The 23,463-nt window shown below is 36.9% G+C and overlaps 1 protein-coding gene and 1 long non-coding RNA gene across 2 annotated transcripts in view; one reads left to right on the forward strand and one right to left on the reverse strand.

The window, feature by feature from the left end:
- Positions 1-23,463, forward strand: part of LOC148158002 (uncharacterized) — a 277,765-nt gene that overhangs the window by 37,551 nt on the left and 216,751 nt on the right. The gene's annotated exons all lie outside the window — the stretch shown is intronic.
- The window catches only part of LOC106926058 (axonemal central pair apparatus protein HYDIN-like), a 66,815-nt gene that overhangs the window by 26,278 nt on the left and 17,074 nt on the right, over positions 1-23,463 (reverse strand). Inside the window, exons 14-50 of the mRNA XM_088008277.1 lie at positions 23,179-23,420; positions 22,616-22,716; positions 22,032-22,167; positions 21,250-21,414; positions 21,004-21,156; positions 19,669-19,907; positions 19,263-19,554; positions 18,391-18,534; positions 17,919-18,062; positions 16,583-16,675; positions 16,187-16,407; positions 12,923-13,052; positions 12,159-12,368; positions 10,835-11,071; positions 10,574-10,748; positions 10,263-10,381; positions 9,227-9,351; positions 8,905-9,041; positions 8,526-8,653; positions 8,274-8,387; positions 7,361-7,441; positions 7,061-7,165; positions 6,701-6,940; positions 5,878-5,995; positions 5,677-5,793; positions 5,433-5,588; positions 5,172-5,345; positions 4,916-5,079; positions 4,698-4,772; positions 3,625-3,808; positions 3,380-3,521; positions 2,434-2,590; positions 1,948-2,112; positions 938-1,093; positions 664-861; positions 400-512; positions 109-291 (exon numbers count right to left, since the gene is read on the reverse strand). Of these exons, the coding sequence (XP_087864403.1) occupies positions 109-291; positions 400-512; positions 664-861; positions 938-1,093; positions 1,948-2,112; positions 2,434-2,590; positions 3,380-3,521; positions 3,625-3,808; positions 4,698-4,772; positions 4,916-5,079; positions 5,172-5,345; positions 5,433-5,588; positions 5,677-5,793; positions 5,878-5,995; positions 6,701-6,940; positions 7,061-7,165; positions 7,361-7,441; positions 8,274-8,387; positions 8,526-8,653; positions 8,905-9,041; positions 9,227-9,351; positions 10,263-10,381; positions 10,574-10,748; positions 10,835-11,071; positions 12,159-12,368; positions 12,923-13,052; positions 16,187-16,407; positions 16,583-16,675; positions 17,919-18,062; positions 18,391-18,534; positions 19,263-19,554; positions 19,669-19,907; positions 21,004-21,156; positions 21,250-21,414; positions 22,032-22,167; positions 22,616-22,716; positions 23,179-23,420 (5,833 nt within the window). The remainder of the gene's footprint in view (positions 1-108; positions 292-399; positions 513-663; positions 862-937; positions 1,094-1,947; positions 2,113-2,433; positions 2,591-3,379; positions 3,522-3,624; positions 3,809-4,697; positions 4,773-4,915; positions 5,080-5,171; positions 5,346-5,432; positions 5,589-5,676; positions 5,794-5,877; positions 5,996-6,700; positions 6,941-7,060; positions 7,166-7,360; positions 7,442-8,273; positions 8,388-8,525; positions 8,654-8,904; positions 9,042-9,226; positions 9,352-10,262; positions 10,382-10,573; positions 10,749-10,834; positions 11,072-12,158; positions 12,369-12,922; positions 13,053-16,186; positions 16,408-16,582; positions 16,676-17,918; positions 18,063-18,390; positions 18,535-19,262; positions 19,555-19,668; positions 19,908-21,003; positions 21,157-21,249; positions 21,415-22,031; positions 22,168-22,615; positions 22,717-23,178; positions 23,421-23,463) is intronic.

The following is a 23,463-nucleotide window of genomic DNA, read 5'->3' on the forward strand; positions in this document are numbered from 1 at the left end:
TTAGCTAATTAACAGCATTTGCAGCAGAGTACAGAGAAGTGAAATTAAATCACCGCATGATTAAAACCTCAATTTCCCACACAACTTGATTGAATAATGCATACTGACTGGTAGTCTGTGGAGATGGAGGGATAGGTGCAAATTCCTCTGCATTTGAGTTGGTAAAGTTTGCGGCTCCCCACTGTCTCAAAGTTGAAGACCTGTTCAAAAACTCCGAGTGATTCAGAGTAGAACCAGATCTTCAGAGGCACCTCACCGCCAGCAGGTACAACCCAGCGATATGTGGTCAAACTACACATAGTTACACAAACACAATTAGACAGCTGAACAACTACTGCTCTTAAATAATTGTGAAGTGACTGGATAGAAAAAGAGGAACTGCATAAAAGTGCATTGGACCTCTCTGAACTCTTCAATTTCAACGTCTTGAAATGTTTTTTCGGGGGTGTTTGAGTGTCTTTGCCCTTTTTGTCTTTGGTCTTGTAATCCTTGTGACGTTTAGCGGCCCTTTCCTAAGCACACAGAATGTACAATTTCAAATGCCAAAACAAACTAGAATGATCAAAATTTAGATAACACGAATGCTCCTTCAGTTGGATCTTTATCTTTACTTTTTTCTTGAATAGGTCTTGGATACCGATGGGAAAAAAAATAAAAAAAGACCTGTGGAGTTTTTTTATGTGAGGATTCCTCTAGATCTTTCTTCTCATCATCCTCATCACATTCAGAGGGATTCAGGAAGGTGAAACATGTCTGATTAACTTTAAGTTGCTCCCTGTAGTTAGGAAAAGCAACAACAGAGAGAGTGGTTGGGGGAGCAACCGGGGGGCCATTTGGTCCTAAACCCAAGTCGTCCTCTACCTGTACAGGGTGAAAGAAAGAAACCATTTAGAATATGAAATCAACCTAATTATTGAAAACTATGAAAAATGCCTACCTCTTCAAGAGAAGGAAGTACACTGGTATTAAGCAGGTCTGTGGAACTGATACTCCCACTTTGTGTCACATGTGTCACAATGTGAGGGATGCTGCCCGGTGCTCTCTGGAGAGCCTTCATGGGGGCTCCCCTTGTTCTCTTACTCATGTGTGAATACTGAGTGAAGATAAATGTGAATGTTGGCTTTAGTTTGTTGTAATCTCCACATTTCTGTTTTTCAAAATTTCTGACAAATTTCTCTTCAGCTTTCGAAGAGTTCCTATGCCTTTAATGGAACGAATATAATACCAAGGTTCACCCTGAATTTATGCCGAATATTTTTGCAGTGGGGGAAAAAACAACACCGAAAGAATAAAATTAGAATATGAGAGAAGAAGGACGTAAAGTGGGACACAAAGAAGAAAGAAAGACGATTCAAGAGGTGGAGGTATGAAGGACACAAGGGAGGAAGAAAACACAAGGAAAGACAAAGGACAAAAGAGGGAAAGACATTTTCGAGGAAGTTAAAAAGGACAAAAGGAAGGAAATAAGAATCCATTCAAGGGAGGAAAAAAAACAGACAAGAAAGGAAGGAATGTGCAGTACGGCACAGGGTAGTAAAGAGGAAGGAAGGAGGAGGCAAGGACACAAGGAAGGAAGGTAAAAAATAAAGAAGCTAAGGAAGTATAGAGGCAAGAAAGGAAACAACCAAAGGGCAGAAGAAATTAACAACAAAGAAGGTAAGGATAAACACAAAGACAAAAAGAGAACACTTGAAAGGGAACAGAGATGAGAATTACAAATACGTTGCTAAACCTATGTAGACGTGATAAATAAAGAAATCAAATTTCATACGTTTCCAGAAACTGTTTTACTGTTGGTTCAATTTCAAAGTTGTGTCATTTTGAAAGAGTTGAGAACGTTTTAACTATTCCAGTATAATAACGGCCTGATTAAATCTAAGGATGACAAACAGAAATAGCTTCGCTTGTCAGATCCAATTTTATATAAAAAATAAAAGTCATATTTACTCTTTTCTCTGCTATGAATTCATCTGAACCTGGAAGATTTTCCTCAGCATAACGAGAATCCAGGAGCAAGCCCTGGGCCCGGTCCCACTGCTGCAGGATAAGATCCAGCATTGTATGGATCTGATCAAATTTTTCAAACTCAATCCGTCTTTCATCCACAGGACACTGAAAATGGGAAGATGGAAAAAATATTATTCAAGGACACACCAAAAAAACTCCAGTCCTCAGGGCCTGGACAGAACATACATTTTTGGTATGTTCCCTGTCAAACACAACTAAATCTAGTGCCTGGGTCCTGAAAACGTTGCAGTTTATCCAATATAAAAATCGTAGGATACCAGCCACCAGGAACATCTTTTGGACATTGTTTATGCTGACCAAAAAGGAAATAAAACAAATTAATCTGATGAGGGAGTAACTGTGCTGATTTACAGGCGTTTATATGAATGTTTATTTAGAAAGAATGAGTGAAAATATCACCAGCACCTGCTTTAATTCTACTGAGTTTTTCGTCTTCTGAACTTCTGTGGTTTCTAACTTTTCATCCTTTTTCTTCTTTTTCTTTTCCTTTTCTTTCGACTTGAGAATCTCCTCTTGCAGCCTCCTTTCTTCCTCCTCCTTTGCCTTCAGCTCAAGGTCCCTTCTACAATAAAGGAACCAAGAAGGCACCTTATTTCTACAAAGTTGAGGACTATATTCAATTCATCATTACATTTAAACTCTCAATTTTTGATTTCAAGAGCAAAAATAAGCCAGTATATGAAAAACCTGAGGCTCAAACAGTGGACAATTACAATGCAAGTTGTAGTTTTTACAAGTTTTGACCTTTTTTAGGTCAATCGACAACATTTAAATGAAACTGAGGTTTTGGCTATCTTATGAAAAACATCAAATCAACAGTCACTTTCATCTGATAAGTCCATAAAGGGTTTGCTAAATATTTCTTTAGATATACATTAGTTACGAAAGCAATTTCTCATCTGTCTTTACACACACAAATGAACTTGAGCAATACCTCAATTTTTTTTTTCAATACCTCAAGAACTCTGGGTGTAATTCAGAGACAACACTTAAGAAATAATAATGATCTGGTCTTTTTCAGCTTTTCGGTTTTATTATCACTTCATCTTTGGACTGTTCATTCATGTCAGTTTTAGTAAAGACAAATGAATGTTACAAATGCACCAAATCTTTAAAAAATTTGGTAATAAGCACTTATGGGTGTTCAACTGCAATACCTTGGACAGAAAATCTTATTTCTTGCAGTTTGTTTGATTGACACCAAAAACTTGATGAAACGTTTGTAAACAATGTTTCAACGAGGTAGAAAGACTTGTTTCTTTGGCTAGATGAAAATTTAAAATACACAGAATATAATAAGTTAAGGAAGTAGAGCTCAAAAAGAAAGATTTTACACGTGTTAAATCATTACCTCTGCTTTTTCAGTCGAAGTGTCTGCAAGTGTCGCTGGGTAATACCAGCCTTCTGTTCGTCAGGCAAAGCATCGAACATCTCCTGATCCATCTCAAAGAACCACCTCTCCTCCTTCTCAGCCATCTCTTTCTGCAAGGCTTCTGCAGGAAACGCAAAAAAAAAAAAAAAAAGCATGTTCTAACCTTATAGTACAACGTACAAATGTACATATCTACACTATGAGGGACCCAGCAAACAATTTACCCTCAGCTTGTCTTTGTAGTCCTTCACGTATTGTCAGGGCATCGAAGGTGTCAAATAAGTAGACGACATAGATGTGCTTCCGGTTACAGAATGCTTTGAGCACAGCTTGAAGTGAGCTTGGTAGAGAGTGGGTGTAAATAGACTCCAGGCCACTGATGACTACTCCACGTTGACAATCATTTAACTGTGAATAAAGAATAATAGAGCAATGCTGATTTGCTTTTCTTTTTTCAATGATACGCAAATCCGGTTCAGATAAAAGGGTCAATTGTAATATTTTAGCTATAAGATTTGGGGTAAAAGACAAAAAAATCAGGTTGGCATTCTTATTGTATGGTGAATATTGCCTTTGATAGCTACCACCTTGACAAATTCAATTGTGAAATTTTAATGCACTTAATTACCAAAAACAGAACATCCAGAAGCATTGTGTGGAAAAACTAAGACCATACCACTTTGTGGTGAAGAAGCACAAAGGGGTTTCTCGCAGTTGATTGCTATTAATTAAGTGAACATCATAAATGTGAAATCTTCTGTAAAAGCAAGATTTATCTCTAAACTAAAAAAAAAAAAAAAAAAAGTTCTGGAGTCACGTCCTTTGAGCAAATATGAGCAAAGTTGAGATAGATTAAATTGAAGGCATCAGTCTGAAAGCTTAAGACTGGCCTAAATCAAGTCAGCAACTTGAAAATGGTTCCAAACACAGCAGGATATCTACATCAAAAAAAATTAAGGTGTTTAAATAGAAATGCTGCTGCGGAACCCTAAAAGAGCTGTGCAAGAATGTGTCTGCAAATCTCAAAGAAGGCAAATCATGTTGCAAAGCATAGGCTAAAACTCCTCCACAACAATACAAGACCGAGCAAACAAAAACCTACTGATAATTATTGTCTATAAATGGATGAATCATCATTTAGACTTGATTTTCAGGCAGTGTCCCCGAGTGCTGTAACCAGCAACTATCTGTTTGATTGTGCAATTTCAGTTATGTTTTAATTTAAAGTTTGTCTTATCTTAAATATTTAGTGTCTTCTTAATAAGATTCTTGGGTATGTTGCTCAAGTTTACTGTACCTGAAAACGTTCCAAAAGGATTTCAGAAACCAGGCTTTCAGATGGGAAGAAACGGAATGGCTGCAAATTCCCTTTCTGCAACAACAAAGGTATGTCAGCAGGTAGACTGTGTGTGAATTAATATGTGCATCAAAGATTCTACACTATGATGAATAAGGGTTACACAGAGGATTTGAGTAGAAAAACGGCACTACATGTACCACACTGGTTTCTCTTACTGAGAATTCTGACTTATGGTGGTGAAATGAACTGGGATTTCTAGGGTGGTGCTTTTCTGGATAGTCCAAGGGAACTTCCACAGTACCAACTGGAGTTACACGCTGAACTGGGTTTTCAGGATATGCGGCATGTTTCGTTTGCATCTTTTCGTCAGTGAACTTGGCTAGAAAAAAATGTGACAGGTTTTCTTGTTTTTTGGTGACGAGTTGAATTAAATCTTATTTTTAAACTGCTTGAGTGAAATTTTAGGCTTACCAGCTTCTGGACCCCGTTTTTGTTCATATTCAGCAAGCGCAGTATCATAAAGCTGCCTTACTTTGAGGCTTACTGGAGAAGTGCCATTTTGAAGTGCATCTGTGACCACACCATCAATGGTCAAGCACGCTGTCCCATAGTGATTCGCCAGAGCCTCTGCCAAGTTGTGTTTATCTGAAAAACAAGTTCAGATTAAAAAAAAAAAAGTTATAGTTAAATCAATTTTACTTTGAAAGGGCAGATAAAGATGTGCATTTTTACCTGTCATAGGGGCTCCGTATACAATGATGGCAATTCCTCTGTGTTGTACTGTTTGTAGGGAAACGTCCAGATCCATATAGCGGGCGATCGCTCTGACCACAGGAGTCAACTCCAACTTTCCCAGACTGATTCCCTCTTTGGTCAATTTTGAAAAAACTAAATGCAGACACAATAATAAAAAATTAACAGTGAATAAAACACCCTTTTTTGTTGCGCTCTTTTGTATGGCCCTTCTGCTGCTTACAAAAGTCATCCGATTTCGCAGTAGAGAGGTCTGGACCATCACTTGGTTTTGATTTCTCCTCATCCTTTACTGTGCCACTTTTCTTTGATTCATCTTCCTCTATGACTTCATTCAGCTCTGTAGATGAGCAAAAACAACTATTTTGCAAGCATTAAAACAAAGACTGCAATCTGCTAAGAATTACCGTTTTAGTAAAGTTACCATCATCATTTAGCCGAGTACAATATTCATTCAGCTCCACAGGAAGGCCCTTTCCAGGTACCCTTGGGGGAAGCAGCAGCATGTTGTTCTCATCATATTCCGGTATAGCCCGCAGGATCTTAAAGGGAAAAAAGAGAGAGAGAAAAACAAAACCTATATGAAGAATGGTTAAAAAGGGGGACATTGCTTCTGGTTCTGAGTTTTAGTTTGGTTTTATATGTTTTAGGCTAAATTATTTAGACACCTGGCAGATTAAGATATAAAATTACTTTTATTCAATCACAGATTTTGTTTTTGATGGGAAATGAGACAAAAAAAAATTCTGAAATTACTCATTGCTCTAAATCTAAGCGTAAAAAAATCAATTAGTAGTTTGCAAATGCACTCAGGGAAGAGGACCTTACTGTTTAAAGTCATGTAGAGTGATCTGATTAAACTAGAATAGCCTCATTGACAGCTGAAGGAAAAGGGGGAAGCTTTTAAGTGTGTGCCGAGTCTGCCTACCGTTAATTGTGATGGTCAGGAGACCACAGTACTGCAGTGGTGGCCTGTTTTGTGGTTGTTTTTCTACTGGGAGGGAGTTATGTATGTCACACAGTTGAAGGCATTTCTGAAAAGATCTACCAGCAATGAATCAGTCTGGAAGGACCACAGCAAAGCTGAAAGACCAACCAAGCCTTAGCTGGTTTAACTTTAGAAAGTAAAAACCTTTAGCATCAAATTCTGGTTAGATTGGATAGATATACAGAGTACTATAAACCATAACATTACTTTTCAATCGATACATCAGACATATTGTTTCTAAATCTTTAAACAAAGCTACCTCTTCTTCCTTGATGTACTGTGTGTCAAACTCAAGGCAGTAAAACTCGATGGGAAAGGAGGAGATGTTTTTCACTGTGACTTCAGATTTAGATTCCGTGCTAAAAGGAAGACAAGGTACGAGCTCCAGCACAGATGGGCAGAACTTGAGGAGAGATTCCTCAGCTTGACCCTTAGCTGTAATGAAGACCTGCTCGGTGCTGTCTGCAACATGGACCACCAACCGTCTGTTGTATGAACCCTGGAAAACAAAAACAGTTTTCAAACATTCGCATATTAGTCCTGTTACACTTGTTGTTGCTTAAACAAGAGTGTTGGTTTCATTTGAAAAAGAAGATCATAAAATTAACATAATCTCTACCGCCTCAGTAGGGTAGAACTTGACGTGGACGGTCACAGATTTGTCAGGGTCCAGCACACCACAGGAGGGAAACACCTGGAATATCGATGAAGGCTTCTGATGATGCTGCAAGTATATTTACATTCATTAGGAGCTTATGAACAAGAAAAAAATATCATGCAACATGTCAAACACTAACCAAACATTTTCAGAAACAACTTTAATATCAAGTCAAAGAGAATTGCTCATAGCTGGTTATTATTAAACAACAATTAGTGGAGAAAGAATAATAAAAATAAAAAATTAATTAAAAAGTCGCACCTTTTTGAGAGGTTTTATTTCTTCAGTTATCCTCCAATGACATTGTACAGCCTCACAGTTTTTCAGCTGCACCTTTTGAATCTGAGAAAAAACATTTCTAGTGACTAGTTTTGCCAAAAAAAAAAAAATGATTTGAGACCTACCTATAACAATTAATCAGCATTTGACTTAAAGCAGAGCTTTAAGTCAAATGCTCAACCAGCTGAGGATTATTATCAGTTGAACATATTGTCATCCAAGGCTTGAGTATTTCTGAGAATGTTGACTCTTTGCAACTCTGTCATCCTGATGTTAAACTAAATTACAAGATGCCACGATAGTGAGGCAACATGGAGTTACCTTGTTAGTGCTGCTCATTCATATGCAACAAATTCTGTAACTGAGACTTTGAACTTTTACTTTTCTTTTGCATTCTTCCAAAAACAAATCATATTTAAATCTATAATTAAGTGGTATTCAGTTTATAGAGTTAGAAAAGATATGTTAGCCAGTGCATCCCGGCTATATCTACGAAGGATTAGCTGTTTTTGGACGTCTGAAATCTTTACCGTGCCTCAAAAAGTTTTTATGTTTTGTTTATGTGCAAAAACAAACTTAAGTGTATTTATTTAGATTTTATACTATGGACTTGCACATAGTGTTTCAAAACTGTGAAAGGGGAGGTCAATTATACATTACTTAAAAAAAAAATACAAATAGAATTCTGCCGTGTGTGGCGTGTATTTTTCTCATGCTCATTTTTTGAGATGCCCCTGGATAAAATCTAGTGCAACTCACTCCAAATGAAACTGATGAAAGTTAGTGGTTGTAATGTGACTAAGTATGAATACTTTGACAAGGCACTGTATGTCATCATAAATGTTCTTTTTCAGGATGTCAAAGGTAATCTGTGGGCGAATGGATGTTCTTTTACCTGACACATGCCACACTGCACTTTGTCAAAAAGCAGCAGATCGCTTGAGGTAGTGACTGCTGGAAGAGAAATGTTTGCACACAACTCCACCTGCACCACTGGACCATCGGTGAGCTTTAAAACCAACCAAGAACATCATAAGTTAGCAATCCTCCAATGGTTGGCAGAATTAGCAGACAAATAACAGAGTAACGTTAAACTTAATCATAATCATAATAATTAATCATAATAATTGGGATTTCTTGAGGACACCTGTATTGGCAGAATGACGCTTGTCTGCCCCATCTTTCCTTTGGCAGAGAGATAATCAAACGTAATTGTAAAAGTGTGGCTTTCACCACTGGGAAGGTTCCTTATGTTTTTAAATTCTGCTGTGAAGCCTGTGAAAGACAATATTAAATCTCACTTGCACCATTATTGCTTTTACAATCCTTTCCAAGTTACATTGCTGTTTTTATTAAAAATATTTTTTTTTTTCAAGTAGCTGTATGGTCCAAAATAAGCCTCACTTCCCTCACATGACTCCATAATAAAAAAAAAAGACTCATCATCACAGCAAAAAATAAAAATAAAAAGAAATAATAATAATAATTAATATAAAGAAAGGAAGGCAGAACTGTGCTTGTGTCACCTGTGCCTGCTAGATGTTTGCGGTAGGCACGGAAGGACACTGGTATTGGCCCATTGTTTAAGATCTTCACTGTCTGACTGAAGATTTTGCCTGGAAACACCACACCAAAATCCAGCACATATGGTGGAAGCTTGAAACTGGCAAAAGAATAAAACAGAAACTTACTAAACTTTTACAGACTAATGATTAGGATTTGTTTAATATAACAGACCATAAAAAAATCATTCACATAAAACTCTAATTTAACTTGTTTAGAGTAATCAATTTAAGCTAAATTCTAAGTCAAGACCATCTTTAAAACTAGAGTTTTGTTTCAACTTACTTGTGTAACTCCTGCCACTGTGAGAGAGAACTTTGTGAGTCACTGAGCTCCCACGGCCTGTAAGGCACATGGGCATCGTCTTTCACTAGCAGTCTCTCAACCTCCATTTGGATCAGCTCTTCACTCTACAGAAAGGGAGAAAAGAAAAATGAAAACATCAGAGCATGACAAAATGGGGGAAAAAAACACATCAGATTACAATTTTGCTGTTTGCCTTTTTTTTATTACTAATTTGTTAAAGCATATAAATGAGTAAAAGAAGGAAGTGGCAATGGTTTTTCATTGAGAAACAGAAAGTATAGTTATTCTCCCAATAATGTCTTCAGATATCTGCTAAAACCTGAGACCTTTATGTTTCCAGCCTGCACATTCTTTTGTATTTTACTTGTCCATGGTATGTATAGGTTACATCTTCTTGCATGTTTGTTCTATTTTCACTTTTACTTGCTTGTTTTTTCTTTTTCCTGTTTTAAATATTTAATGGACAACTGTTTGCCATTGAACTGCATTTCAATGTGGTTTATAAATGCAATATTCCCTCATATGCTTGAGGTTAGATTGATCAGACAGGGAATGTTTTTTGGATATATTACCAGAATTTCACTTTGTCCTCTTTTTTACTATCCATTTAATTTCTTTTGTCATTCTTCCTTTCTAAATCAAAACTACCAATTTTTTTTTATTTATTTATTTTAAAACTTAATAAATTACAATAAACTGTTTGTTTAAAACATCCTTTAGAAGAGGCAAATGTGTTTTTGATAAAAGGCCATAACATGCTTGTTTTTTATTAGAAAATTCATTTTTGTATAGGATGAGCTTTAGAGAAAAATTCTAAAGTTCTGAAGTTCTTTATTATCATAAAATAAACAACCTCACTTTATAATCATTATGATTTATGATAATAAATGAGTAATATTGTTAAAGGACAATACATTTAAACTTCTAAGAAACTGTTTGCATAAAACTATATAAACTATACAGATTTTCCTACATAAGTAAGCAAGTATTTTATATCCATTTTGTATTTACTGACCATTGGTCCATGATTAGGCTGTTGCCCAGCTCCTCCTCCAAGTGCAACCTCCTTACTGACACTCTGTGCTCTCACAGCTTCTTGGGCCTGCTGCACCACATCTCTGTAGCACTGCTCTGCTGCAAGAGAACAACGAAATTACTCCAAGTGACTATTTGGGATAATATTATCCCAAATGCAGTCAACTGGAAGATTTCACAACATTTAGATGCTGTATGAGCGTGTGTCGGCGGGGAGGTGATCATAATGAGTAATATAATGTACTTCTTTTGGCAGAACCTGTGACCGTCTGAGTGCAGGTGGGAACATACACAAGTTTCGTGGCAAATTCAGTCGGATTCTTGGGAACACTCCCACCCCGGTTAGCGTGACCTCCTGGGGAGGTAAGAAAGCCACCTGGAGCTGAAACTGCTTCTTAAACACTTCAGGGATGCCAGGCAGGTAAAGTACACGCAGGTGCTTCTCTGAACCAGCACTAATGTGACCCTAGCAACACAAAAAGAATGTTAAGTGATAAACTAAAATCACACCAGGAAAAATTCACACAGGAGATTTTATTATGATTGACTCACCACAGATGGAATAATTACGGGCCACCCAGGTCTGATCTTCAGCCTCTCGTGTTGTTGACCTTTTCCTTTTAATTGCTGTCCATCTCCGTCGTCATCATCTGCCTTAATCAGCACTCCGTCTCCTTTATCGACCCCTTCGTTCTCCTTTGCATTTGGAAAGTATGTGACGTTGAAGTCAAAGTCCACTTTGCCGGTATTCCTAACACACATTTCAACTTCACTGACACAGTGAAAGAGCTGGAAGAAGGAGAAAGGAAATTAAGACATTATAGCTTGAAGATCACATGAACAGAGCCTTGTTGTTCTGCTGAATCGCTTTTTCACCTAAATAAAAAAAAATCAATGTGTCCTTGTTTTGAATATCAATGATAACAAGTCCCAGTGGCCTGCATACGTAAAGACAAGGTGCAAGTGAACAAGCCAAAAGTGTGGAAAACTGATTGAAGACTGTGGCATTTAAAGTTAGCAACTCATCTAGTTTCCCCTGTAGAAAATCTATATAACTACATTAATTGAACTGATGAATATTAATTTATATTTGTAAAAAAGCTGGAAACCTTGCATTTTTTTTAAAATATCAAATAACTTTAGAGTTATTTGATATTTATTATTCCACATACAATCCCAATGGACTATATTAAAGTTTGTGGTTGTAAAGTGACAAAACATTCAAAAGTTCAAGTGGTAGGAATACTTTTGCAAGGTACTGTAGCAATAATATTACACTGCATGAGCTGGGTAAACTCAAAGAAATCACACAAATCAGTCTTACACCCTTTAATAGGGTCAGCATCACCAGGTTGTATTGCACTATGTATCATCTTATCAACATCTCCAAACAGTAAATTGGCTTTGGGCAACACATAACACATCGATGTAGCAAACAGATGCAAAAGAATATAAAAAGCAAAGCATAACAAAATAATGGAAATAACTTGATCCTTCAGGTGTTGCGTTTCAAGTTATAAGATGGTTCATTCTTGATTGACGTGCAGCAAAACTGAAGTTTAAACTTTTATGAGATGTACAACTCATGAGAGTGCTTCCAGACTTCTCTCTATTTGTGAGGTCAATGTGCAATGGTTAGAAATATGAAAAACATCGCTGGATGGGATCACTTCATGTTCATCAGCTGGTTGGAGAACCGGTCCAGACCATGTGGGAAACCTCTGTTGTTAATTCATCTCCTAAACTCTGACAGTTTCCAGTATTTATGAGAAGCAACTTAAAGTAAAGTAAAAAATTCTCTTCTAAAGTGTGTAGTGTAAAACGTCATTGCCAGGAAAAAAAAAAAAAAAAATCTAAACTCCACAATTTTACATACCCGAGAGCCGAAGTCAAGATGGGAAGACTCAAGACTGTAAGAGATTGCTGAAGCTTCTCCTCTGAGTTGGACTTCATATGTTGGTCCATCTTCAACATGGCACTGAGCCACCACCTCTCTCCTGACGTTCTCATGACCAAAGAAAGAGAAAGTGACAAGCTGCTCTTCTTGAGGTTGCAATACGCCACACACTGGTAAGATGTCAAAAACCTATGCGAAAAAATAAAACAGTAGAACATCAGTGGGAGATGCAAGTCTTCACCATAAATGAGCTCAGATAAAGTTTAGAGTTGCATTAACATGAATTCTGGCTCATTCACACAGCCTATGAGTCAGTATGACCGCTCACATCTGGCATTAGAATTGAAGTTATTGAGACACATTTTGATATTTGATCACCAGTCATCAACTCTCATATTTAGTAAGAAATAAATGGACCAGATGAGTATTATAACCCCTATCTTTCAAAATATAAGTCCCAGGATGCTAAATAAATGTATAAAATGTATAAAAAGTCGCATAAAATGTAGCTAGATTCACATTTTTTCAGTTATGATAAATTGCTCTAAAAATAAAAGTCCTACAATTGGCAGGGTAATTATCTGCTTTCTGACAAAGGAGGCAACTCTCTACTTTGAGGCTTATTTCAGTATACAGGTGTGGATAATGCACATTTTTCAACTCAACAGCAGAAATAATTGAGGAAAAGTTGTTAATAGCCTTTTGAAAAACCCTGATTGGCGACAAGTCCACATATGCCTAACCTCTTCCACATTCACAGGATGTAGTATGCTGCTCTGGTCATCTGCTTCAAGACTGAGGCACACAGGCAACGGAGAAGTTTCAGTCTCACTCTCTCGACGCTTAAATGATAATTTTGCCACTTCTGATTTTCTGTGAGGGGAGAAGGATTTTAAAATACCCATTTAGCAAAAATAATCATTTTTCTCCTTAGTAAACTGGAAATTCAACATTTGAAGAAAGATAAGTTTGAGCAATCTCTTTCCTTCCATTCACAGATAATGCAATACTCAAACGGAGGAGAAAACGGTAAGCTCTCACATCCCAAAGAACTCAGACTCATTTTCTTTTAGTACTCTCGTCTTTTATTCCCTGTGGGATCACGCTGGATGCATCCATCAAGTTAATTAAACAGAGTGTTCTATAATTAAGGGGAATTTTAATAGGCAGGCAGAAGGAAACAGGTCAGGATAGATTGCAATGAAGTGCTGAATAAACATGGATGAGAATGAAAGAGATGCAGCAATTGAGGCCTTCTTAAAGCTCGCCAGGAAAAACTATATATCAAATCACTAAAGAGTGGCTACATTACTGCTGTTAAAAGCGTGTGTGTGTGTGTGTGTGTGTGTGTGTGTGTGTGTGTGCGTGTGTGTGTGTGTGCGTGCGCACAATGTTCTAAAACTGCCAAAGACCGTGGCAGTGCTGTTGTTTCAGCTCAGATAGTAAAAAAAAGAAGACTGTTGCTCCAGCCTCATTTCTGGATTGGCAGTCACATATTAGAGAAAAGTATGTCACATTTTTGCGTGATATCAGTTAAAAAAAAACAAAAAAAAAAACATCTGGGACCCTCCGTCACATTTACATTGTATCCTACTGACTCAAAGGGTTGCAAGACTTTGAATGCATTACTATTGTCAAAGTTTTGCTCTGGAATACCTGGAGGATTTAATATTTGTAATTAAAGCATTCCTGTGAAATTAGCTTCATCCACATCAATGATTGTACAGTTAAATATGTTTATGCAGAAAAAGGTTAGTGTATTTTAGTTATGCACTGATATATCATCTAGTGACCAGAATTTGTTGATTATTTTGTCATTACGAATCATACAAGTCATATTCTTGACATCATGGGTTCTGCTTTCTCAATGGCATGCTTTCACAGAATGCTACTGAGATTGTATGACTAAAGGGGCATTGCTTGAAATACAATGCAGTTCACTTTTCCCATAGAGCTCAGCAAAAGCTTTGGGACATTTACAAGATTAAGACTATATGTAGCCACTTATAAGAAAATATTGTTTTTCTTTCTACTGCTTTTTCATGCAAGTCAAAAATGGAATAAATCTGCAAATTCTGGCAGCAAAACAGTTTATTTACATCAGGGGTCTTACACTATAGTCCTCAAGTGTTCTGCAACCATAAGCTGCGTCTCTGCTTCAATTCGTCTGAGTCAAATAATCAGGTCATTAGCAGGACTCTGGAGAACCTCACTTCATACTGAGGAGGCAATTCAGCCTTTTGATTCAGGTGTGTTGGACCAGGGACACATCTAAAAGTTGTAGGACCTGGATGGCCCAAAATGTCCTTTATGGACTGGAGATGAAGACCCTTGGTTCCCCTGAACACACTGGCTTTAGCATGGTGCTTCCTTAAGTTACTTGTTTCACTGATTAGCCAGTCATATCAGTAATCTGATATCTCACACATTAAAAATAGACAAAAAGTATGTTTTCTTGTTCTGTCTTGCTGAAGGTTTTCCAGATGGACACACTGCAGGATCTATATGTGCTATACTGCATATATATGTTGCTCGGATAAAAGAGTTTGCCTTACAGACGATCCCATCTCAGAGGACTGCGGTGTAATTACTGATAGTGATGTAATTAGCTGAACATGGCAAGATAACGCAGGTTTTGTGTGAGAGAAAGAGATTTTACAGAGGTGAGGTCTACATTTAATTGGCATGACAACCTGCGAGGATGGTTTTTAAGAGAGGGAAAGGGGGGTAGGAGAAAAGGGATTGGATGAGGTTAAAGTATTAAAGAGAGACAGAGGCAGAGAAGAGAGAGGGAAAGAAAAAAAAGAGAGAAATAAGCAACGTAAAGCCCTGCGAGGAGAAGAAAGGGAAAGACGGAAACGAACGAATACCAATAGATGGAAGAGGTTGAGGGGAAATGGCTGATTGAGGGTGATACATATTGCAGAGCTATTAGTTATTTGGTTCAAGGCCACAAGTAGACTACTACAGTATTCACAGTTTATTCCAGAAGAGCCAAAGCAGAGGCCTGAAAGAGGCACACTGTAAAGTTTATAAAGCACACCATCAGTAAATGTGTCTTCCCCAGAGAATTTATAATGGCTTTGTTCAGTTCAGTTCAGTGAGGTTAAATGTATAGCTTGGTACTGAAGCATCCCAGTGGACAGTTTTAATGCATGGAATCTCATCTTTTCAGTAACTAACTAAAAGATGTTCTGGTTCCAAAAACAAGTAGATCCTACAGATAAACTTACATTTACCATGTATTTGTATATAGCAGCTATAACAATAACAAAAGAAAGCTGCAGGTGCAGCTAAAAAACTTGAAAAACCTCAACAGTTTGTCACACATGAAAAAGTGTGACTCAGACAGATTCAGTACACACAGTGAAAATTTCAAGCCTTCGTTTCTCCTGTAATTTTGATGATCATAGCCTACACATGAAGCAAACCCAATGTCATAAAACATTACATCATCGTATAAACGTTATGCAACATGTGGTGTTACAGCCAACTACTTAACTGCTAACACAAGTCAATGTCAAGTTTTCACAGTTATGGTGCCATGTAATCTCCTGACATTTTCTGAACTCCAAACTCAACTCAGCCACCTATTAATAAGTTTGAGTGGGCAGCAAACTAGCCTGACCTGATCTCTATAGAGAATCTATGAAATATTGTCAGGAGTAAAATGAGAGACGATACAACCAACGATCCAGACGACCCGCAGGTTGCCATCAAAGAAGACACCTCAGGAGTGCCACAAGTTGAATAAAAAAGCAAACACTTAAGATATATTGGTCAAATATTGCTTCACCCTGGAAAAAAAAACGCATTAAAAGGTCTTATTAATATGACAATAATGATGAATGGATGCATGTAAACATTTTAGACTGTACATGGGTATAAACTCTGCAACTCACCACTTATCACCTTTCACGGCTAAAGTTATGATAGTAGATAGTTGAAATGTTTACAGTACAACAGAAAACAGAGGATGTTTTCACTCAAAACACCAACCCTCATACCTCCTACGAGGGCGTTTTTGGTACTCCATAAAAGCCCAGTTGTAGCACACCGGCAGCTGAAAGCAGTTGGTCATTGTTATCCTTCTCTTTATCTCCGAGCAGTTTTGCAAGCAACCAAAGTCCACAATGGTTGAAGAAAACTTAACGTTCGGAAAGTGGACCTCAGCAGACAACTTCACACATTCTTGTTGTGGGAGGTCCAAGTAATTGATTGTAAGCGTCTATGAGGCGAAGAAGGAAAAATATTTAGTTATTTCAGTACTATCGATGTCATTTCAGTATATAAATATTTAAATGTGACAAAAAAGTAAAAAAAAAAAAAAAGTAAAAAAAAAAAAAACACATTCTCATACTTAAAATTGTTTTACTTCAAAGCATTATCAACATCAGACTTACCTCATCCACAACACGGTGCATTAAGTCCGTACAGAAAGATGGATCAAAGCAAACCCAGAACTCAGATTGACCCTTGTCCTCTAAAACCAAAACCTGGGAAAAAAAGAGACCATTTATTTTAATACAAAAAAACAAAGGTATAAAATACAACATCCAGTAAGTTTTATGGCTGACAGGTTTTGTAGAAAACCAACTGAAAAGTATTACGTTTTTCAGTTGTTCCTCACAACTAAAAACCACCAAGCACTACCAACATACTTATACATGAGTGTCATACAATTTTATCTTTACTCCTGGTTATTTTTGATGAATCATAGCACAGTAGAAAAATAAAATTCTCAGTACTTAAGGAAAAGTTACATTTAATCTTTTGGATTTTCCTGAGACTACATGCTACACCGTTGACTGTGGTTCCAAACTTGGTGAAGCTTAATTTTTACGGATTATGACCGCTGACCAACTTAAAATAACATAACTTCCTGTCTATATACTGCACTCATTAATTTGTCTCATAATTGTTTTTCTCTGAGTAAGTTAGACTACTGGCAGATTACAATTACTTTAAATCATAATTTGTCAAGGTAGGTCATTTTTGGGTATGAATTAACAGAAAGTCTATACAGCATACCCCATGACACTTAGCTTTTTTTTTTTATATATATACCTGAAAAGTTAAGTATAAAGACTAAAACTGCAAAAGAACAAAATGGAAAAAAATGCAAAAAAAACCAGCACCCATCACTGACAGATTTAACAAAAAAAAAAAAAAAAAAAAGAAAACCACACAAGGTTGCTGCAGATGCAAGCAAGTGAGATGACCTTATCGGTGTTTGAATTACAGCACTTTAAAAAAATAACATCACTTATCATGCTTCATCGCCAGTAGGTCAAAGGTTGATAAAGGGCTGTATCAAAAAAATAACTGAATCAGATTAATATTAGGAACCTTTGTTTACAGCTTTAAAACCTTTATTTTCTTCCAAACAACCAACATCTGTTAAGAAACTTTAATCATCAATTTTGATACATTTAATGAAATTGGAAAATTCTGAATGAATTGTATTCGTTATCAGTTTCAGTGAGTAAACACATACATCCATGTCTACTACCACAGATCAAACACACAGCTAAATACATTTTAAATAAATCTATTTAAAAATATTTACTGCTGAGAAATAAATCTGAAGCTAATTAGGAAACAAAAGACTCCCCTTTTCAACAGGATGTGAATTGAGTGAGCAAATATGAGAAAACTGGTAAAATTTCAAAAGATAGTGACACCAAATCAGCGGAGCTCCTCTTTCCTAAATGAGGAATGGAAGTAGCCGAAACAAACCTTGGTTGAAGTTGAGCTTTGCTCTCCTGGAGTCTCACACAGAAAGAAGTGCTTCGGAAGAATGAGCTCCATGGACAGAGGCAAAGACGACGCATTTTGCAAGACCAGCTTCTCATATACAGGCAACAGAGACTTCCCCTTAACCTTTAAAAAAGACATTTATAGAGTTGTAAAAGACTCAGATTACTTCTGATTTAGTTTTTTGTTTTTTTTTACACTTCCACACTTTCATCAAAAATACTTTTTGATAACACAAAGATAATCCAAGCAAATAAAAAATGCAGTGATCAAACAATGACTTTACTTAGAAAAAGCTACTCAAACCAACATTCTCTACATGAAAAAGCGCTCACCTTTTGTTAAATCAAGTTTTAACTTTGATTAGACATTTTTTTTTCTTTTAAATCAGGTTTGATTTCACTACCAACACTCTTAAAACCAGAATAGTAGGTTGTCGGTGATTAAAACTAACCTTCTTTACGCAAAAGTTCAGTTGCTCTGAGGAAATATTAAGCGATGGAGCAACAAAACGACACATTGCTTCCACAGACATGATGGTTTGCTGATTGCCGCGGCCACCAATGATGCTGTCGCACACCAGACGCTCATGAAAAATCTGGAAAAATAATGAAAAACATAGTTTAAACATGTACAGTGCCTTTTAAGGCACCATTTTCATTTTTTTTTTTTTACATTTTGTCATATTACAACCAGAAAATATATGGAAAATGGTCCTTAGCTCAGTTGAAATCATGAATCAACTTGTTGGCCAATATTTGGGACTCCACACACCAAATACTGTGGGAGTCATGGGGCTACAGTAACACCACATATCCTTGAACACACTGTCCTCACTGTGAAACATGGTACTGGCAGCATCATGCTGCAGGGATGCTTATCTTCAGCAAAGACATGTAGACATGTCAGGCTTAAAGGGAAGATGGACAGATCTAAATACAAGGAAAAATCAGAAGCAATCCGGTTGTAGGCTGCAAAGGCTTAAGAGTAAGGTGGAGATTATTTTACTACCTGAATAGCAGCCCTAAAATGTTTCACTGTAATTTCAGCAATAGCTGGGTCTACAAAGTATTGGCTAAGGAGCTTAAATAGAAATGGTCCCTACTTTACTGCTGTTTTCGGCATGGAAATTAAAAAACCCACCAGTTATGTGAATTTGTGTTCCAACACATAAAATCCAAATGAAATACATTGAGGTTTCATTGCAATGTGACAGAAGATTTAAAAGTACAGCGTTATCTAATGCAAGGCACTGTTGTCAGTGTATGAGCACTGTATACAGAATCCAGTGGTTTTATTTATTGACTTTAAATTCTACAAACACACCTTGGGGGAGTCTGCGGACGCTCTGAGTACCATGTCAACAGAACAGCCCGGAGAAAGGTCCACACAAGTGTGACTGAGGCTGAACACATGTTTTTCTCTGTTGGTGGATGGCGTAGGTTTACGTTTCACATAATCACTCTGCCTAGAAGAGCTGATTGGAGGTAACGCTGTTCTGCCAGAGAAGTTTATTTGTCGCTTTGGAGAAGCAAGGACGCCACCAATCTTCCAGAACATCCGGTGATGCCGTAGACCACGGTTGGTCAGCTTGAATTTGTACTCGTATGGAACAAAGCTTAAAAAAAAAAAAAAAACACAAAAAGCACCAACTGTAAAAAAGGACAAACTTCAGTTCATAGTTATAAAGTTGCACATTTTTAAATCAAAATTAGTTTAACTATGTTCCTACCAGAAGTGTGTGCCCAGGTCAAGATTAGGGCCAAAAGGTTTGTTGCTGACAATAGTTGTCCCAGTGCCTGTGGCTGACAGTGAGACAATGTGTATTCTGTTGTCCCGTATGGATATTTCCATCTTGTCCGTAAAGTGAAGTGTGTCCTTCAAATTTGCTACTATCTTTAGCTCCAGCTGGCTCTCAGGTGGCACTACTCCTTCACTAGGGTCAACACGCCAGTAGGACTGTTCATGAATCTGAAAAAAAAAACAAAAAAAAAAAAAAACAGAAACACAATCTGAACATGGTCAAGTGAAGTTCACTGTCAACATTTGGCATAAGAAATGATAAAGCCTCGTATTACTAATTAATATCTATGTGTCAAAATGTCTTCTTAGTAAAATTTTTATCAGTCTCAAATCAATCAAAAATGAATCTATAGGGTAAATTTCCTTGACTTATATTCAGAGACATCTAACTGTATATTTTATGGGATCAAACTGTATAAAAATGAAAACAGACTATCATCAGCTGGTACAAGCTCTAACTTTATCAAAAGTACTATCTTTGAAACTCAAAAAGTAGATAACCCACATAATTTCTGCATTTGAATTAACTGAACCTTTAAAAAAAAGATTTAGGAAGGAAAAGTTTGGAAGAGAAATAAAAGGAAGTTTTGGACTCTCAGCTGCTGCAGCCACATTTGACCTGCCACAATGTACAGGTAAGAAAAATAAAATACAGTTTCAGCGAGTGAAGTTTCAACACTTCCAACTCTAACACTGCTGATGGAGAAGATTTCAACAAACACCTGTTTTTTGACCAAAAAGTTCACCTTGCACTGATGTTGCAAGGTGAACTCTCAAGGTCTACTGACATTCAATCATTTTTTAAATGTGCCAGCTATTTTCCTTGGGTATAGTGTTTTGTAGCCATTAAGCTTCCTTAAGTTTGTATTTTACTGGTTTTGCTCAGATTTTCTGCAATTGTTTACAGAAAATTGGCTTTCTGTAGATGATGACGGATGACCTTACAGATGACATTTCTCATTAGATCACTGTGAATTTATACTTGGCTAGTAATTTCAGCTATTCTGGATTCACAAAATGTCTCCGTCTGACTTTTCACATAAATTGTTCCAATCTGGGACTAAGATTTGTGGATGGCAGATGTAGCAAAAAGAAGAAAAAGATTGGACCTGCACTTAAAGACTAATGTCCTATTATCTAACTTTAACAAACCAAGTTGTATTGATACCTTATCATGCTTAAGTCATACAAGTTTTGCTCGCCCCCTTTATTTTCTTACTCCACCAATGTATGCTGTGAAAGGTTAATTTGTAGATGGCTGTACCAAACTGACGCTGAAGTGAGCAGGAATGGGAGACTGATTGAGAAGTTGCAGTGTTCGAGTAGCATCCGTCAGGACAGGAATGCTGCCAAACTTCAGCTGTGAGATGGGAACATAAACAATGGGTCCCTGTCCAATACATGACAGAAGGACCTCCTGGAACAGAACAGGAAATTTTGAGAATTAATTTATTTGCCACAAAGTACTGAACCTGCAGCAACCCTGACATTTCCATTGAAACTCACTGACCAGAGGCTGCTGAAGGCTGCCAAACACAGCAATATGTAGAGAGTTCTGGATCCTTCCTAAAGCGTGAGCCACGATGGACACAGGAATCTCCTTTGAGCTACCAGCCAAAAGAATTCCTCTGGGCATAGAGCTGCCAAAAAGTACTGGTGTACTCCCCTCCATCTCCTAAAAATGCAGAATGGAAAGGTGTTACTTTTTTTAATAAAGGGACACAGAGTCAGAATTTGTTGGAACACGGCGACAACTTCAACAAATATGTAAAAAAAGAAAAGTATTTTCTATAAAAGTTACATACTGCAGCTTTAATGTAAGAAAGAGAAAGAAAATTATTCAATGACTGGCACCAAAGTCTAATGGTGTCTAAACGCTGAGAAGCTAACAGAACAGCGTCCATGTCTCATTCCTAACAGACCTTTGAGACGAAGCACTGTGTAAGTGAAAATATTTTATTAGAATTTATTTGGGTATTTGAAATTTAAGTTATGAACTAATTTAGAATTTGTGTAATATCTAAATAGTGGGCTTTGATGAGATGCCACTCAAGCTGTGGCACCAGAAACAGTGAGGTTCAACAGAGCAATCTTTCTTTTTATTTAACCCCAGCCATATAGATGTCTCCGTATTATTTATGTAATAATAGTAATCAGTTAAAGACAGCTGAAAAAAACATGGCATGTCAACCATCTTACTAAATGCAATATTCTGCACACTTAGGTCATTTTGTTGCACTATGCTTAACAATGAAGCCTGGTTCTAACACCAGTCACTTGGTTTAACTTCACCTGATCTAGCACACCATAACAAGCAGGAAGATTGCTGGAGTTGATCAGCCGCAAATTCATTTCATAGGGAAGACCCAGGTAACATCTTTGGAAGTCCAAAATGGCAGGTTCAAACTCAATCTCAGGCACAACACACCTGTAAAAACAGAAAAGATGAAGAATAAAAATGAAGAAAACAGAGGAAAAGACTTGGGATTCATCTGTGATCAGGAAATATTTGTTCTTCCAATTACTAAAACCAACATTTTAAAATGATTGACAACATTCTCTCTGAAAATGGTCTGAAATCAGATCTCTGTTGTTTATTAGTCAACAAAAAACAGCAACATCACCTTATCTTAGCCAAATTAAACTGTTTTTGCTGTCAAAATATGATGCCTATAAAAACTACTCTCCCCCTTGGATCCTAGCTTTGATTTAAAGTACAAGTCAGGGAATGGATACAAAAAGATCTAAAGCACTGAGTGAGCATTAAATAGCTTGTGATAAAGTTAAATGCAACAGAGTAATAGAAAAAGAGAAAAGTGTATTTATTTAAGAATTTTCTGAGCATGTTTCTGGTGTCAGCAGTGAGTGTGTCGAACCTGGCATTGAGAGGCAGAATCGTGATTTCCTCTCCGACACCTTCAACATCTATTGCTAGCGCCAGTTCATATTTCTTCACTGTGTTCGAGCACAGGGTAACCTAATCACACATTTGAAACAAGCAAGAAAAAAAGAAAGTGTTTATAGGAATGTTAATTTTCATTTATTTTACATCAACACAGACTAAAATCATTATTTCAAAATGTGTTCAAATTAGTTCCGCTTCCTGAAAAAGAATCTACAAAAACTGGGAAACGTAACGTTTTACCCTCGATAATTTAAGTTACATGAATTAAGTTTAAATTCATTAGTTTAAAATAATTGCAGTAAGGTTTTTGAAATACTAGAAACTATTACAATTGCACTATGTTTACGTAACACAATAAAACATGGGTTTTACACAAGACACATCTTTGGAACAGTACACAATCTACATGTGACATTTACTTTTAAGAAAATTAAAAGGAAGATTAAAAGGGATTATCAATTTAATTTGGTGCCCACTAAGTTAGAAATTAGACCAGCCAAATGTCAAACTGTTGCAGTGTCATTGCGACGGTACCTTGATGCTGACATCAGACATGGCATCCACAGTGCCAGTTGTTGGACTGACAGTAAACTCCACTGGTCGAAGAAAACGGTCCCAAGTTGGATATCCTTGCCAACTCTTTGGGGACAAATCAGACACCTGTTGGGTACTGGTAATGCTACGAGGTCCTAACCCGTCCCCCATGACATGTAAAGCAAAAGTCATTGGAACAAATGATGTGTTGAAAAGGGTACATGTCTGCGTTGCTGGAAAACCTATAGAAAGAAATATTTTATAAAATATGGAAGAGAACATTAG

The sequence above is a fragment of the Poecilia mexicana genome, unplaced genomic scaffold (assembly GCF_051168715.1).
Source record: "Poecilia mexicana isolate PSO_F unplaced genomic scaffold, ASM5116871v1 scaffold_8, whole genome shotgun sequence".
Classification (NCBI taxonomy): Eukaryota; Metazoa; Chordata; class Actinopteri; order Cyprinodontiformes; family Poeciliidae; genus Poecilia; species Poecilia mexicana.